Raw genomic sequence first — 19184 nt, forward strand, 5'->3', positions numbered from 1 at the left:
TACTGTACTGTAGAGTACGCTATCAGGGTACTCTGCACACACATTTCTGCACAGGAAAATTAAGTACTTTTAAGGGCTTTTAAGGACCATTAATGAAAAAAATTAAGGACCTATGAGCAAATGGGAACTGAATAAATCCAATTAAAAATATTATTTATGCCTGAATTTCACTTTTGTGATACCATCCTAAAAATAAAATACATCTCTAAGTAGTCTGCATTATTACTAAACATGAATTAATTAACATAATTATTAATAAGTTTGAGAATAAAATAAACTTTATGCAATTTATCAAGTAGCATTAAATATTTTACACTTATAACAGATGGACATATTTGAAAGAAGATAAGTGACATTTACGTTTTACTCGCAGTTAGCTTTATGTTGATTTTTTTTAAATGTCTCATTTTGTCACGTACTTGGTCAGTCTAGAGGTTGAGTAAATGGCAAGTAGATTTTATGTCAAACGGCATAGGTTAAAATGAGAAGTAAGATCATAATCAGCATGATTCAGAACAAAACACTGAATGTTGTTACTGCTGCTGCTTGTCTAGAGGGAGACCTGCTCATTAGAACAAACCTGAAAGGCCTGATGTAGGCAGGTGTCCTGATGCAGTTTCGCAAATGTTGAAAGTTAGTCGGGCTCAGTTTGATGCAGTTAGTGTCGTAGCTTCGTGTAGAGTTTCAGGGGTTGTAACCCAGTTAATATACTTTAAGGTTCCAATAAGCCATTAAAGCACCAGAGGTGATAAATTGTTTTGTATTATTTTAAGTCTCACTAGATGCAAAGAATAAGTTTTACTTGAATTTTTACGTTTTTGTGTTTTATCTTGTGACCACAGTGAGTATTAATGAAAGGCAATAACTCGCTTTAATACGTAGAGATAATTTTTAAGGGTAAGCATATGTTATAAATAATTAAATTAGGTAATTAGATAACCTTAGTCATTATGGATTTACATGGCCACAATTAAATTTTATTTTTTAACAATATTTGTTAAAAAAGCCCTATAAAAATCAAAATCTAATCAAATTTCACAGTTTAAAATGCATGTAATTTATAACATTGATTTTTAAACGATATTAGGATAATTACACATTAAAAGCTACAAAACATTTATGTTTTGTAACAACAACACTCAACAAAATATTTATCCGTTATTTTAATTTGAAGCCTTCCCAAACATTTTGGCTAGTTTATATCGATTTCCTTCTCTTTAAGCATCTTTTCTAACAATTAGAGATTTGTCTCAAAATACAAACCAATGCTCTCGCTAGTTTCTGCATCAATCTAACTGCTGTATCTCCTAACTTGTCAACCTCTCCACAATGTACCTATGAGCGTTTACTTGATCTGGTGGTGTATGGTGTATTGAGAATACGGCAAAGCACACTAGGGCTATCTGCCTAAGGGGAGGGATGCCTTTCGTGGAGGACTTTCTAAGGGAAACTGGCTCGTATACACGTTACACATGGGAAAAACCACGAAAACGCCCATGCAGCCAGCCCGTTCGCGGGATTCGAACCTCGGACCGAACTACCAGTGTTTAGCGATTTTACCGCTCGGCCGCTGGTGGGCTCAATACTTGATCTGGTAAAAGTTAAATAGTTGAAAATCTCCAACTGATGTAAAGCAAACTATCGCTATGTCTGAAAATAACTAAAATATCAGACACAGGTTTAAATAAGCCTCTTATATAAAAAGAACAGAGAATACAAAGGCATGTTCTGATGCTAACAAAAATCATTTTCAGCTCACGGTGATGTAATTAAACAAGAACAGTCAAATTCAAACTAAAAGTGTGGACTAGTGGTCAAAGATTATATAATTTACTTTTAATTTAATCTAGCTCAGTAACTCTATCATATGAGGAAATAGAAATGGGAAATTATAGTAAAGGCTGAAATCGTAAACAATTGGGTAATTTACATAGTAATAACTGCACATTTTCTTTGAAGAATAATTTTCTTTGTCTTTATTATTTTCTTTCTTCAACACGTTTCCTTTTCATTTTAGAGTTTTTGGATTTAATTAAAGATTTCCGTTATTCTAAAAAACATGAAATGCATTTAGAATGTATAGAAAATGGCTAATTTTATTTCTTTAGTAATATGAACATTCAGAAGAAATATATATGGTAAAGGCCGGTTACAGAGCCATTGTGGCAGAATTTTTAGAATTTAGTGACACACCGAACAACAAAATCTGGAAATGGCACAACTTTTAGAATTTAGAGCAGGCATTGGAAGCAGAATTTAGGCTCCACAGAGATTGCATCAGGTGGGAAAATGCCTAGTGCCAGCTCTGTGTATGATGCATTAAAACATATTAGACGAATCTTTTAAATTGTAAGTTTTCAATTTCTTTATTAATAAAAAAATCCCTTCTATAATTTGCCTGCCCATGTGACAAGATTAGAAGCATTTTTGTTACTTTCCATGCTTGTGTCTAGTGAAAAGTGGAGAAAATAAAGGGAAGATAAACATGTTAAGAAAATGATTCTAGTATCAAGAGTAAAACATTCAAATATTAAGTTTTCATTGTTCTTCCAGATGTTCTCCAAAAAGTAAGAAATTCATCGCAAACTTTCTCTAAAATACATCCGTTACGTGTTAATACCATGGAGACATTTTTCATTTTGTCACATATTTCTCGAATCTTCTAGAATCGTGGGCTTATATATCTTGCCTTCAAATCCTTCTAAACTTTCTAAGCTGCAAGGGTTAAAATACTAAAGAAACATTATCCCTACCAATTCAATAACAGCAAAAAGCCAGAAATATTTTGGAAAAAAAGGGTGAAATTAATTTTATAGAGAAAACTGATACATATTCTGAGAATTTTGAATATTCCGAGACAATTACACGGGAAAAAGTTTTACTATGAAACAATTAAAAAGAAGATATTTTTAACTAATCACATAGCTAATTTTGCTTTTGCTAAGAGCCATTTCCTAAATTGTGCTTTATAGCATTATACCTTCTTTATTTTTCAGAGTCAAAATATTGTATAATAAGTTGCCAAAATGAAATTTTATAACATGACGGCAAAAATTAAAAATGTTATTTTTTAATGTTATTTTTTAAATACAATTTCAATATATTACCACTATTTTAATGAAATTTATCAATGTTAGGATGTTTAAAAAAAAATCGTCCAAAAATTCTCAGATCTCGGAATTAAAAATTTTCTATAGAAACTGATCTTAAAATCGCCAAAATGTTGATAATTCGCCAAATTTAGAACGTTTAATAAAGAATTCACATCTCCAAAAGCGAAAAGTTGTTTAAGAACTCTTTATTAGAGAAAATGAATTTCGAAATGCTTATATCTCACTTCTTGCTTAGAAACTCGAGTATCCCATCATTTATATTAGAAATAGAAACAAATTATAACCCATAAACCCATTCAAAAGATAACCATATATGCCAGTGAATCACCGAAAATATTCCTCCAAAATGCTAATTCACACTCAAAATGGCAATTGTTAAAAAGAGACAGAAATTTATGATGATTAAAATTAAGGACCTTCTGCTGATTTTGGCCAAAATTAAGGACTTTTAAGGACCAAAAATCTATTTCAAAAAATCTAAGGACTTTTAAGGACTCTTAAGGACCGTACGAACCCTGGCTATCTAACATGTACGTAAAAGGTTGCTTTTTCATTTTAATTAAAATCACTTTTTCTTTAAAAATAGATTTTTTCTGTCATTTCCAACATACGGTACATACAGTAATTAACAAAACTGTACGTAGACATGAAAGTTTTCAGATTTTTAATTCTTTTTTTAGGTACTTTAACGAATATAATTTATCTTTACAAACGAAGTTTAACTGAGATATTATTTACGGAGTGAGTTGTTTGACAGATGTGAATAAACTATTTAATGATCTAAAAGATTTACCTTGTCAGCTACAGTAACTGCAAGCCTACTATGCAACTTCAACTGTTTGTACAGTGTTTTGTGACTTTTCTTTGCAAATTTTCCTTCATTTCCAACAACTAGTTAGAAATGCTGCGAATTCAGTTTTACTTTTTATAATTATGCTTGGTTACACACGTTTTTAACATGTTCGCTTCCAACCATGAGTTATTTCGTAGGTCAAAGTTTGAGCTTAGGTACAAGTTAATTCGTAGAAAATTTTTGTTTTACCTACTGCGCATACGATCAAACTCGTAATACTTTCATGTTCTCTGAAGATATCTGGCTTTGAGGATTATAAAAAAATACCATAATTTGGCACAATTCAAGAGATTTACTATAATTAATATAAGTGTAATATAAATAATTATAAATAAAGTAAATAACAGAAGAAATGTAACAATAATCAAGAAATTTATAATGATCTTTGTTATAAATAACTGTTGTAAAAAATAATCAATCTTTGTTATAAGCAACCGTTAACTACAAATATACTCAATACGAGTATACTAGTAAGTTGGTGCTGTCAGAAAACATTTTATCGCAAAAACTGACTACGATATAACTCGTCTCATTAATAAAGCAATTAAAAATTATCTAAATTAAATATCTTTCCCATAAACACATGTTTTGTATTTTGATTTTTACAATTAATTAATTAAAACTTGATGGCGTGGTGGAACTGTTTATGAAAATCTCGCTCCTGCGAACATGGTAAAAAATTATAAAATATGAAACAAATAAATCAAGTTTTATTATATTAAAATTTAAATTGCTGGGAAAGTTGAACGTTACGTAAAAGTTTATAAAAGAAAAGCAATAAATCTTATTTATTACACAAATTCGCGCTATGTTACAGAAATAACACATTCTTATTTCATGAAAGTTAAGAAGTTTAATAATATGATGACATACATATTATTATTTTATAATTATTATAAATATTATTATTTTATAATAATATTTATAATAGTTATTTCTCTGAAGATTAACTAGGAAATATCAATATAAAAGACACATTAAAAATTAAAAAGCAAAATATTACCTCTTCTATTTTGGGAATATTGATAGACTTCAGGGATTCCTGCTTTTGCATGATATATATTACATAATCTTTGCTACAGTCGAGCTTCTTTGCTAAATAGCTCACTACATCTTCCCCATTTAAAATCCTTTGTGTCTCTGAATATTTTCCAAGATGAGATTCAAAAGTTCTTTTTGAGCAGCGTAACATCCAAGGCTTCAATTCAATTCCAGCCTTTTCAGCTGCCTGTATTCTTGAAGCAAGTAATTTTTCATTGTAGTTGAATATCCACAGATCTTTAGCAATATATTTGGGAGATATTTTAGCATTTTTTAGAACATTCATTTTATGCTCCAGCCTTTCAAATTTCATTGTTAAAAGTGTTGAATGCTTAGAAAGAACACGCATCAGTTCTGCACTAGACAGTTCAAAATGGTAACATAAATATGCAATACGATTTGGAAAGTTTTTAATCTCAGTTTTATCTTCCTGGGATCGTTTAGCAGCTAAGCGTAAAGAAGTAACAGACAATGACATAAGTGGCAATAACTTTAAAATATCTGAATCAATTTCAGGGAGTAACATGGTTTTCACGTATGAACAATCAGATTCATTAATATAGTCAATGCCTTTCTCTCTGATGTCTTCAATACTGCAACCATGAGATACAAGGAAATTCAAAACTTTTATTAATTCAGCTTTTCTCTCATGATGATCACCTTTTGGTGAAGTTGTTGATATAAAAGTTTCAGCCAATTCATGTATTGCATTTTGATTAGCATTTAATGTTGCTATGTTGCACAGATCACACTCTAATAATTTTTTTATGTTTGATAAAATATTAGAATGTTGAGATAGAATTCTAAATTCTGTGCAGAAATTAAGAGGCATATCTTTTGACAAATATTCAATCTCGGAATAATGCCTTACAATACACTTGGCAGAGTTTCTAGATGTATATACGCATTTTCTAATATTTTTGATATGCGAAGAATATCTAAGTAATTTTTTCCCAATCATTCTTCAGTTTTAAAAAGTACGAACATCTGTAAGGAAAGTGCAAACAAATATATTACAAAAATATTCCACTTAAAAAAAAAAAAAAAAAAAAAAAAAAAAAAAAAAATTAAAGTTTAAAAAAAAATTAAAAGCTTCAGCAGGGGTGTTCAACCCAAGGCCTACATGCGGCCCACAAAACGCTAAAGAACGACTCTATAACGTATTTAATGAAATAAAATCGTTTGTGATATTGAAAGCAAAATATGTGTCAGAAATTGACCATGCCAAATGGGGAAAAAATAAGCAGCCTATTTGATACAAGAATTTGAAAATAGATTTCAATATTTTAGAAAAATAATCCAGAATTTTGTATTTTCATGATTCTATTTATAATCGATATAGATAAGCTGCCAGTGAATTTTCAAATAGAATGCATAGAGTTGCAATCTGACGGTCAAATTAAGGAAAATTTTGATCTCGTTTCTTTGCTGGACGTTTATAAATCATATCGACAGAGACAATTATGCCTTGGTGCACATTCTTGTGTTACATATGTCATCATTATCGGGCAACATGTACATTTCTGAACAACTATTTTCAAGAGTGGAGACACTAAGTATAAAACTGGAAGCAAAATATAGAATAAACACCTTAAGAACTCCCTGCAAACTGCAACCACTTCAATCGAACGAAACAGTGATGTATTAGTTCCACAATTCAAGACCAAATATTCCCTTAATTTTATAATTTCTTTTTTTCTTTATAATTATAAATAAAATTTGTAATGAAATATTATGCATTAAAAATATCAAATACAGTGTTAAAATAATTCTATGTTGCTGTCATTATATTAATGTAATATATATACAACATGTTGCAGTTACAGCATTTCCTGAAATGTAAGATTCAATAATCAACAGTCATATTCAAATTGCAGGTACATTAGTATATACACAATGATTAATTAAATCTGATATAATAGGCCTATTAATATGAAAGCTTTATCAAATATTCGGGCCGCAGCCAAGCCACAACTAAGCAATGAAGAGAAGACTGCTGCAGAATGGGTGAGTCAAGAATTTTAAGATGTTTTTTCCCGCTCAAGTTTGGCTCAGCACAGGAGATCATCCACAAATCAAGCAACATCCAAGATGTTTATAGATTGCAAAACAGAAGAAGATAGGAAAACTTCTAAAGGACATGTAAGAAAGCGACATTATCGAGCCTTTAGGAAGTACTTGGGCCTCCCCTATCGTCCTGGTCTGAAAGAAAATTGGTTTCACTAGATTTTACGATTACTGTCACCGCTTGACGAGGTTACGAAGAAAGACAGCTACCTTCTTCTAGACCAAATTGATATCATCCTGGATATTCTTTTTGGAAAGGTTTTCTGGAAAGTGGTTTTCGACGCTCGATTTAAAGAGTGGATATATAATCACCGAGAAAAGATGGCATTTACTACTGGAAGAGGACTTCGGCAGTTCTACACTGAAGTGACAAAAGTCATGGGATATCTCCTAATATTTTGTTGGTCCTCCTTTTGCCCGGCGAAGTGCAGCAACACGACGTGGCATGGACTCAACAAGTCGTTGGAAGTCGCTTGCAGGAATATTGAGCCATGCTGCCTCTATAGACGTCCATAATTGTGAAAGTGTTGACGGTGCAGGGTTTTGGGCACGAACTGACCTCTCGATGATGTCCCATAAATGTTCGATGGGATTAATGTAGGGCGATCTAGGTGGCCAGATCATTCGCTGGAATTGTCCAGAATGTTCTTCTAACCAATCGCGAACAATTGTGGCCCGGTGACATGGCGCATTGTCATTCATAAAATTACCATCGTTGTTTGAGTACGTGAAGTCCATGAATGGCTGTAAGTGATCTCCAAGTAGCTGAAGGTATCCATTTCCAGTCAATGATCGGTTCAGTTGCACCAGAGGCCCGAGTCCCTGCCATGTAAAAACAGCCCAGACCATTATGTAAAAACCACCAGCTTGAACAGTGCCTTGTTGACAACTTGGATCCATGACTTCGTGGGGTCTGCGCCATACTCGAACCCTACCATCAGCTCTTGCCAACTGAAATCGTGACTCATCTGACCAAGCCACGGTTTTCCATTCGTTTAGGGACCAACCGATATGCTCACGAGCCCATGAGAGTCGCTGCAGGCGATGTCGTGCTGTCAGTAAAGGCACTGGAGTCGGTCTTCTGCTGGCATAGCCCAAGGAAGAGAAATTTCGCCGCACTGTCCTATCGAACACGTCCCTCGTACATCCCACATTGATTTCTGCGGTTATTTGACGCAGTGTTGCTTGTCTGTGAACACTGACAACTCTACGCAGACGTCGCTGGTCTCGGTCGTTAAGTGCAGGTGGTCGGCCACTGCGCTGTCCATGGTGGGATGTTATGCCTGAAATTAGATACTCTCGGCACACTCTTGACACTGTGGATCTCGGAATGTTTAATTCCCTAACGATATCCGAAATGGAATGACCCATGCGTCTAGCTCCAACTACCATTCCGCGTTCAAAGTCTGTTAATTCTCGTCGTGCGGCCATAATCACGTCAAAGCCTCTTCACATGAATAACTTGAACACAAATGAAAGCACTGTCAAAGCACTTCGCATTTATACATTTTCTATGCGATACTACTGCCATCTGTATATTTGAATATTGCTATCCCATGACTTTTGTCATTTCAGTGTATATGATATCGCTTGGATTACGCAATGCGCCTGCCTCCACATTCGAGCATCTCATGGAGACTATGTTGAGATGTCTTTCCTCCGAAGCTTGTCTGATATAAATAGGTGACATCACCATCGTCGACAAGAGTTTTGAAGAACATTTGGGAAATATAAGAAAGGTGCTTCTGAAATTGAATGAAGCCAGTCTAAAGCTAAGTCTTGATAAATGTAAATTATTCAAACAAGAAGTGACTTCTTTGGACATGTCGTCCTTGCCGAAGTTCTTGGTACGGATCTAGAAAAAGTGACGGCAGTTGAAGATTGGAGATACCCCGAAAATGTTTATCAACTGAGAAATTTTCTGGGACTTTGTATCTGTTATAGGAGATATGTCAGGGACTTTTTTTCCATCGCACTTCACCAGCTGACAAAGAGCAAACAAAAGTTCTTGTGGACAAAAGACACAATAGAGATTTATTGTGATTCCGCATGTATAATCAGCTCGCCAAACCATTTATTCTTGACATGGATGCGAGCAATGAGAGTGCGGTGCTGTTTTGTCCCACGATATAAACGCTCAACGTGTCGTAGGAAACTGGAGCAAACGTTTATCTAAACCTGAAATGAATTACTGTGTCAATAGAAAAGAGTTGCTCGCTGTAATTCAAGCCGTAGAACATTTCCTTCTACGGCAGAAAATTCCTACTCCGTACAGACATCGTCGACCCGGCTATTAAATTTCAGGAATCCCAAAGAGTATATAGCTAGACGGATACATACACTCCACGAACATGACATCGCTATCATTCATCGGAAAGGATCATCGCATGGAAACGCCGACGCCCTGTCTAGAAGTCCTTGCCCAGAAAGCTGACGATATTATTCCACAGTTGAAACGAAATACGAGCCTGGCTAATCTGGTCGCACGTCGGGTTACAACTTCAACATCGGCTGATAGAGACCCATGGAGTGACGAGAAAGTCAGGAAGGACCAGTTGGAAAACGGTAACATAAAATCCATAGCTGATTTAATAGAATCTACAAACAGGAAACTTACCTGGAACGAAATTTGGATCTATAGTTCTACGAGGAATATAAAAAAATATTACGAAAGAAATGAAATTTGTATTGTATTGGGAATATCTCTAGGAAAAAAAGATTGGGCTCTCCATATTCGAAATGGCGTCTTGTACCGAAAGTGTAAATCAGATGATGAAAAGGCATTCCGATGGCAGCTCATACTTCCAAAATGCCAGACGTTCTTAAAGAACTACATAGCAGTCCGACTGGAAGTCACTTCGAAATAATGAAGACTTTGTATAGTGTTTAAAAGCGCTTTTGTTTCTTCAACAGCGAATAGTGCAAGAGCCGACGTGCAGAAGTAGTGCCAATCTCGCGATGCCTATATGAGTCGGAAAGAACCGAAGAAACGCAGCCGAGGGAATCTGCAACGTTACCATGAAGCAGAGCTTTTTGAACTCAATGGCTTTGACATTCTGAGACCTCTGCTATGAACTGCTCATGGCAACAAAGTGGCAGAATCATATCCTATCCCTCATCAAGGGGTTGTCACGATAACAGAGGTAATAATACAGCATTGGATTTTCAGTTTTAGAGTGCCTCTTTAGTTACATTCCGATCAAGGAATGGATTTTATTTCAGCTGTAATTAAAGAACTCTGTAAACTATTCAGCAGAGACAAAATCCAAACGACAACTATACCACCGCAGTGAGACGGCACGGTAGAGGTTTAATCGAACCACCCTTAATAACTTCTCGCTGATGGTTTTCAGAATGAAAAAGAGACAACTGTAATCGTCTCCGACTGAAATTTAGCAAAAATGTAAGTTTAATTCATTTCTGACCTTGTTAATGTATCATAATTATGTTGTTTTTAAATATAACATACACTTTTACTATTTTATTTTATTTCAGTCTATTGAGAATATATTAATCTTTTATTTTATTTAGTTTTTGGATTGTTTTACTATGATCTGCTGTAAACATTTTTGCGACAATAAACAAATTAGCACACTAGTCGTGCCTTTTTATGAATATTTAAATTTTTTTTTTTTTTTTTTTTTTTTTGTTTGTATTATTGTGGCAAGACGAAAACAGAGAGCCAGCGGTTTAGAGGCAAAACAAGCAGAAGCAAAATCTACCAGACCTTGTGTTCAGGATGAAATATTAACCCAGAATGAGTTAGTTTCGGTTTTAATGCGTTTGATTAGGTAATTAATAATGCTGTAAAATTATTATTGGTTGTTTTAGTTCCATATACGTCACCAACGTTATGCAAGGGTCATATGACACAGATTAGTCTGGAAGTGACGTCGTGAGGAAAAAGGTATTAGCATTTTTAGAATAGAGAGGTAAAGTACCCATATTAAAAAGAGAAATCTAGGGCTATTACTAATTTAAATTATAATTTATATTTACATATGTTTTATCTTACATAATATCCAATTAAGCATTAAGGGGCTATTGCTAATTGAATGTATAATTCAGAGTTACATATTAGAAATTGTAGCTGTAATTCAACAAACAGTTCATCTGATAATAGCAAAAGTATTTCCAATCATGCTGACATTTATGATTATTCTGCCACTTATCTGAAAGAGGGAGGACGCTAACTTTTTACAGAAAAAACTCAAGAGAAAAAATGACACTACTGCATTATTAGCCAATTCGCAAATGTACAGAATACCTTTAGAGAAAAATATCACAAAAAAAGTTGTTATTTATCACAAAGTTACCCGGTTTGAAATATTTCAAGTATTAAAGTATCTTATCCACTTGGCTACTAAAATGGGCGAAATTCCTATTATAGCAATATACATTTTCTAATTAAACTTTAATTGTAATTTTTTTAAATTTAAATTAATGTTCTTAGCCTGATTTACAATTACCTGCTAGCAACAAACATCATTAGCAGTAACATTTTATGTCTGAGAAAAGGTAAATAACAAAAAAGAAAACAGTAAACAGAAAGTTTGAAAATTGTTAAACTTGAAGGATGTAACATTACACTAACTATAACAAGATAAAACCAGCAAGGAAAGCTTGGAATTCTACTTTATATGACACTCCTTATTTTATCCATTTTTACCTTCCTTAATGTTTTACTGACAACTTCGCAGTTGTGAAAATTGCACAGTGATTTTGTTAGAAATGAAAAAAAAAAAAAAAATCATTACAGAAATGTATTTTAGTGTTTAGAGGGAATAAAAAATTAGTATTTTCCATAAAAAATAAATTGGTACATATATATCAGTTTAACACATTTTACTTTTTCTTTGTTTTTTGGTAGATCCTTTCAGAAACTTTCATTCTCAGAGTTTCATAAATAATATATATACTACATATTTAACAAAATGCTTCATAATGAAAGACACTGAGCACACATAAAATTGTTTTGCATTAGTAACTCTGTCTGATAAAATGCAGATAAGAAAGTAGCCTTGAAATATTTTTTCATTTAGAGCATCTGATATCTTTCGCCTTTTCACTTCGAAATTCTTTCTGATTGGAGTAGTTTTTATTCCAGTGTTGTGCTTGTGGGTTAAATGTTGATCTTAGACATATACTTCTTGATATGAAATTTCTCAAAACAAGGTAAAGAAATTTATGGGAACAATTTCAACATCAAGGATGGAATAATCCTGTTAGTTTAAGATCTAACTTTTTATACAATGCTCCTAGAGTATAAAATCCCAATAATAAATTCTCCCTCCTTACAGCATGCCCTAGTAGTATAGCGGTTAGCACACTCGGCGCGTATTCAAGAAATACAGGTTCGGGTCCCGGCGAGGGCACTGCTCCTTTTTCATGTCTCCCTCTTTCAAAATAACCTAATGTCTCTACAGTGGCGCCCGAACTAAAAAGTAGTGGATGATGATTCTTCACCACCAGGATTTGGCGATTGAGGTCTCCTAAGCCCCCCAGTTGTCCTTTAAAAGGGAGATTATATTTTCTCTCTCCTCACAGCATGTCTACGTGGTGTAACGGTTAGCACAGTCGGCGAGTATCCAGAGGTCCAGGTTCGAGTCCCGGCGAGGGCATTGCACATTTTTTATGTGTTCTGCTTCAATAAGTAATATAAAAAAATTAAAGTCAATTCCTACTTGGGTCCACAAAGAAAAAATTTAAAAATACAAACAAAGAAAAATGAAATTAAAAGTTTTTTTACATTTTTAATTTGTGAAAAAACTGTATTAACATCAAATGTCATCTACTACAGGTTTAAAAAAATGTATTTGAATGTGAGTGGATGAATAAAAAGTATTTTATTAACGATTGAAAATTAATTAATTAATAATTAATTAAATAAAAAAATTAAAGTCAATTCCTACTAAGGTCAACAAAGAAAAAATTAAAAAAAAAAAAATAAAAATACAAAAAATTTAAAATTTTAATATGCGAAAAAACTGTATTACATCAAGTGACATCCACTACAAGTTTTAAAAATGTATTTGAACTTGAGTGCATGAATAAAAAGTATTTTATTAACGATTGAAAATTTGAACAAGATATAGGAAAAGTGTGAGCCAATAGTAGAAATTAAAAAAAAAAAAAAAAAAAAAAAAAAAAAAAAAAAAAAAAAAAAACACCTAATGTCTCCACAAAACATTAAATAACTTCGTTAGGAAAATTTTCAGAATTAGTATTAATAGTTAACAGGAGATCAGGTAAAATAATAAAACTCAATTTATTAAATCTAATCAGATCCAATATAATCAAAATTAACAAAAATGCTGTGTTACCAATAAGGGGAATCATTTTCATCAAAACAAACAACTTTTGTTCTGATTTTTGTCTTAAATCTCACAAAACTTTGCTCTATATCGCTTAAGAGTTGGTACTGAAAGTGATATAAGTCAGCTAACAGCAAAATTTTTCAAAAGAATTACTTTTATATTATAATTTTGACAAGTATAAAAACAACTAAGTACCAGTGAAGAAGTTTTGAAATACCTTACTACCTTGTAAAATGGCTTAAAGAAAGAATATTTGTTTTGTTTTTATTTAAAAATTATTTTGCCAATATATTTAATCATAATAAAAATTCAATAACAGTTATATTAACAAAGCCATAAACTTTTATGCATATTTTCTTTCTTAATATCTAAGAAAGAAAATATGCATAAAAGTTTATGGCTTTGTTATGAGGTATTTCTCCCGCCTTCTTAGAAATCCTTCGTGGTGTAATTCAAACTATGTGTGGTGTAGTTCGAACTATGTGTGTATGTGGGTTTATAGAACCCTAAAAACCCAGTCCCCCTTTAAAAGGGGGAGTATATAAGGTATTTCTCCCGTTTTCTTAGCAATCCTTCGTGGTGTAGTGGTCTGCACGCTCAGCGCAGCGCGTAATTGAGAGGTCCGCGGTTCGATTCCCGTCGAAGGCGTTGCTAATTTTTCATCTTGCCTGCTTCCAAAAAAATACCTAATGTCTCTACAAAGTTGTTATCAAAAACTCAACATCGAAGCCAAATAATACAAGATGATATTCATCAGATACCTATGACATCTTTAATACTTAATCCCGCTTTATTCTAAATTTCAGAGAATAAAAACAATTACAATATAACTCCAATTATCTGGATAGCTTATTCTTTTGTCCAACTCGAGTAAAACCAAACTTCTTGTTAGTTTACTTATGTGTTTTCATTTCTTTGATTTAAATAATATAAAAAGATAATACAATGTGCACTTCTTTAAAAATCATTAAATCATATAATCGAGCAATTTACACAAAAAATATAATAAAAATATAATTACAAAGATAATGTATAACAGAAGTTAAAAATTTCTGGAAATCATAATACGTAACACTGGATGATGTATAAAATAATATAACCATACAAAATTAAGTTATAGTTTCATATACGAATAATTTAAAATTCGTTTTTATAGAAAAAATAAACATTATTATATATTATAAATGTTATATAAATATATTATTACATATTATAAATTTGAGAATTTATTCAGACATATTGAAACTAAATTTTTCCTTAAAAAAATGCTCAAGACTTATTAAGTTTTAGCTGCTAAATACAATAAATATGAGATACATCAAAATAAATTTATACTTCCATAAGCATTTATTAACTGTCATTATGAATGCTTTTTATAGGAAACTTAAAATATCATGAATAATTACCAACGGCCACGTAGTTGAAGATACAAAATACCAATAACCTTGCCAGTTCTATTTCTGAAAGCAAAACAATTTAGTTGCATAAGTATTTCGGAGTTTTTACTTTCCATAATATAAATACATGTAAATTTAACTAAAAAGGCTTCTACATAGGCATTCTCTCTAGATAGACAATCCTCAATGTATAATGTATTGTTGTAATTAATTAACATAACTTAAAACCCCTCAGAAAGTAATTAGATTAATATAAGGGTGATTCTAAATAACTTTTACAAATTAAGAGGGGTGATAGTACTCATTCAGGTGAGCAACAATTACCGTAGAACATAGAATCGCATTCCACTCTGAGAGGCAGAAAAGAAGAATATTAGAATTCCAATCTGAACTTAAACAGTGCTGCTGGGAGAACGAATGAACGAGACCAAATGTTGCGCAATGAGTTTAGTGACAAACTCACAGAGAGTGTAAAACGGATAAAATCGAAAACGCAATCAGTTTAGTGACAAACTCACAGAGAGTGCACAAAAGGGATGAAATTGAAAACTTGGCGTTCGAGTGTTAATTCAAGCTCTGATTTTGATGGCAAACATTCAAACGCACATTTTCGGTTGGTAAGGTCTCAACCTCGCAAACGATTGCAACAATTATGTAATCAAGGGCTGAATATTATCAACTAACTCCAACGTCCGCTGCATGCCGAGATTAGCATGAAAAGCTCATGCTGCGTTCCGGCTGTCAGAACTTCGTATCCCATAGAAGGGCGCTTCAAGTAGAATGAGCACAGTAGAGTTAAGTCCAGAGAAACAGGATAGAAGATGGCTAAGGAAAAACAACTGCTACCTTGATACTTGATATCAAGGTAGTTCCTCCCCCAATAGATAATTTCCCTTTAATAATTTAGGCAATTAACTTGTTGCAATCATTTGCAAGGTTGGCACCTTGCCAACCAATGATGTGCATTTGAGTGTCAGCCATCAAAGTCTCAGCTCTAATTAACATTCGAACGCCAAGTTTTCGGTTCTATCCGTTTTGTGCACTCTCTGTGAGTTTTTCATTAACCTGATTGTGCAACATTTGGTCTCGTTCATTCGCTCTTCCAACACTGTTGCAAGTTCAGATTGGAATTCTAATATTCTTCTTTTCTGCCTCTCGAATGCGACCCTATGTTCTATGGTAATTATTGCTCATCTGGTTGAGTACTATCACCCCTCTTAATTTGTAAAAGTAATTTAGAATCACCCTGTATATTTTTGATATTAAAATTTTTTTGCAATATTTTGTGCAGTTCTAATTAAAAAAGCCAAATTTTTAAGAAACTCTTGAGAAACAATGGAAAATTATTACAGTCTAATATACAAATATACTGTAAAAGTTCAACAATTCAGCGCACTTAATAATGAAGCATCCCTTTCAGTGATATTTCAGTCATTAAATGGTACTATAATCATTTCTTCACAAAAGTTCAGCAGCTTTTCTCATCTTTGTTCAAAACTTTGGTTTTTATGTATCAGTTGCTTTTCTTTATTTTCATTTATTTAGAATATTTTCCAAGCTTGATATAAGAATAAAATAGAGATAATTTTAACAATTCAACAGAAGCTGTTAATAGAACATATCGATTAAAAAGTTATTCGAAACTTCTTGAATAAAAAACCGAAATTCATTCGTGAAAAATTTATTAAACCTTGATTGCAATGTAAAGGACGGCATCAGGGATACACAAATTCAGTTCAAAATAAAAGATGCAATTATCATAGCGGCTATTGCTTGAAAACCACAGACACATTACAAAAAAGTTTGGAAAAAAATTTGTGGGTAAATATTTCATAGGAAAATTCTGTCGAAGGAGAAAATACTGATGATCCAATGACCAAACAGTGAATTATTGAAGGCAGCTGAAAGTCTTTCGTGAAGCAATCTATTAATGAAATTATTAAATGGATCGAAAGTGATAAAAAATGTTGCCTTATAGCATTATAATTCAAAGTGAGTTTAATTCCATGCAGCGAAAATGAAGAAGGACAGCAAAGATTTAACCATTTAGCATGTAAAAAAATTCACTTAGCATGAGGATGGTAAAAAACACAATATCACAGAAATAACAAAAACTTATATTTTAAAGAATGCTCTTCCGCCCTCTCCCCTCCTCTTCTTCCTTTTTTTTATAGAACAAAATCTTTGAATCAACTGCACACTTAAACTTTAGTTTTTAATAACTCATGCATTGTTATTATTAAAGATTTCAAAACAAAAACATATTAAATGTATTAAACTATGAATAAACTAATATCTTTTTTAGTCATTAAAATAAATTTGTAAAGTTACAACTTTAGGTAAAGAAAAAGTCATTTTTATGGCATTATACAATGAGTCTGATAAATTGTACAGTTTACGTCTGCCACATTATCGAACTTTTGGAGACAACTAAAAATTCATATTGCATTTTCTGCATTCGTTAATTAATTATGATAAAACTTTCAAATACTCTTCCCCATACAGAGGCATGCTTTCGCACAGAACCTTCTGGAAGAAACTGTCTTATAACTACACATAGAAGAAATCAGAAATCAAATCCATTGCCAACTTTTTGCAGCTTAGGTGCTTTTAGATAATTTAATTTTTACTTTTGCAAAAAATAACGGCAATGATAAAGTGAAACTCTATATCAACAATATAATAACCAGTTGTCTAAGAATTTAAGAAAATACCATAAACACTTTAAATCCCCGGAAATCGAGGGGAGGCTTTCATGCGTGAAGGTTGTCTGCTTCTACGCTACGATCTGGTTCTTACTACGTGTTTTTTCAGACGTACGTCCCATGCCTTGCATATTCGGTATGCCTAACGAACATCGCTCGGTCATTGTTGACCAAGCGTATGCTATTCTTAAGTTGTTTGGAGATGAAATTGATGATCCTGACAGTAAAGAAATTTATGAAGCTCTACATAAAGTAGATGTTTTACAAGAGGAATTACGAAACTGCAAGCCTGTGAAATCGGCGCTCTGAAAAGACCATAATGTTAGAGGAACATTGTGTCGTGAAGCAATTTTACGAAAAAAATTACTTGGAAGGATTATCCGAAGAGTGACCCGGTTGTGATGGAATTTACTAGAAGGCAAGCTGAAAGGAAGAGAAAGCAGTTTCTCAAGCCTTATAAGCCTAAAGATGACGAGTGTAAAACTCCGACCAAAGTAGCGAAGATTGTCACTGCTCCGGCTCCGGAACCGCTGAAATCTAATAACAAGAAGATTCCTGATGCTGCCTCGACTTCCGAAGTAGTCACGAAGAATAGCTTTGAAGCTCTTACTACAGTTCTTGCTCCTGCTCCCATGGACTGTGCTGAGAAATTGAATAAAGAAGTCATCGATCTTACGCATGACACGACGAATAAAGCTAATGCAAAAAAGGAAAGACCTCCTCCGATCAATCTGCCCGAGACCGGAGAGGAAATGGAGCGATCTTAGAGGAAAGTTCAATAGACACGGCGTCATGGATTATGTCGGCGTCCTCAGTAGAGACAAAATCACTCTGATTTTTAACTCGATCGATCACAGGGAACGAGCAAAACCTGTGCTCATGAAGGATGAGGTGCAGTTTAGCACGTTTTAGACAGAAAAAAGAAACACCGCTTAAAGTTGTTATCCGCGGCCTACCTGAAGATTCAGCAGTTGAAGAAATTAAAGCTGAACTAATAAGAGATAGATTTCCTGTACTCAGCGTCTCGCAGTTTACAAGAAAAATCGATGGAACAGAAGTTAAGCTCCCAGTTTTCTTTGCCTCATTCAAGCGGAATGACGAAGGTAGGAGCATTTACTGAAGAAAAACGCTACTAGATCTCTGGGTCAAGTTTCGGCGATTCAGAACCGAAGCACGACGATATGTTTTAGATGCCAGCGCTATGGCCACGGCCAGATTTTCTGTAATAATGCACCAAGATGTCTCAAATGCGGACAGGGTCACCTGACCTACACCTGCAAACTTGCCAAAGAACTGAAGCCTACTTGAGCAAACTGTAAAAAGGAACATACAGCCACGTTGAAAATGTGCGAATTTCGGCCGAAAATTCGAGAACCCGCTACCAAGAAGAAATTGAATCCAGCACGGAAGACACTGCCAGAAAATTCCCCTCCGCTGTCTGAATTCCCAGCTTCGAAAGATGAAAATCTGCCATCAAAATCCCACTCAGATGCATTACCTGCTAAGCCGGATATTACGATGGAAAAAAACCTACAGTTGATTGCTCTCAAATTTTTATTGTGGATAAATGCAAGAAAATTGAATCTCCGCAAGAAAAAGTTCTACTTGCTCTAGGAATGGTAGAACAGATGATGAAAATGGACTTGTAATTTCTCCTTTTCACGGTAAGATGTTTTATTAGTTTCGACTTT

General features: G+C 33.4%; 1 protein-coding gene across 3 annotated transcripts in view; it reads right to left on the reverse strand.

Annotated features, from left to right (window-relative positions):
* Positions 1-19184, reverse strand: part of mTTF (mitochondrial transcription termination factor) — a 45685-nt gene that overhangs the window by 1885 nt on the left and 24616 nt on the right. For all 3 annotated transcript variants that reach the window (XM_035367331.2, XM_035367332.2, XM_085813801.1), the window contains 2 exons: positions 14798-14851; positions 4970-5994 (listed from right to left, as the gene is read on the reverse strand). In XM_035367331.2, the coding sequence (XP_035223222.1) occupies positions 4970-5968 (999 nt within the window). In that variant the 5' untranslated portion in view covers positions 5969-5994; positions 14798-14851. The remainder of the gene's footprint in view (positions 1-4969; positions 5995-14797; positions 14852-19184) is intronic.

Source organism: Stegodyphus dumicola, chromosome 1, assembly GCF_044657685.1.
Source record: "Stegodyphus dumicola isolate Sdum_Otavi_A_Nest chromosome 1, ASM4465768v1".
NCBI lineage: Eukaryota > Metazoa > Arthropoda > Arachnida > Araneae > Eresidae > Stegodyphus > Stegodyphus dumicola.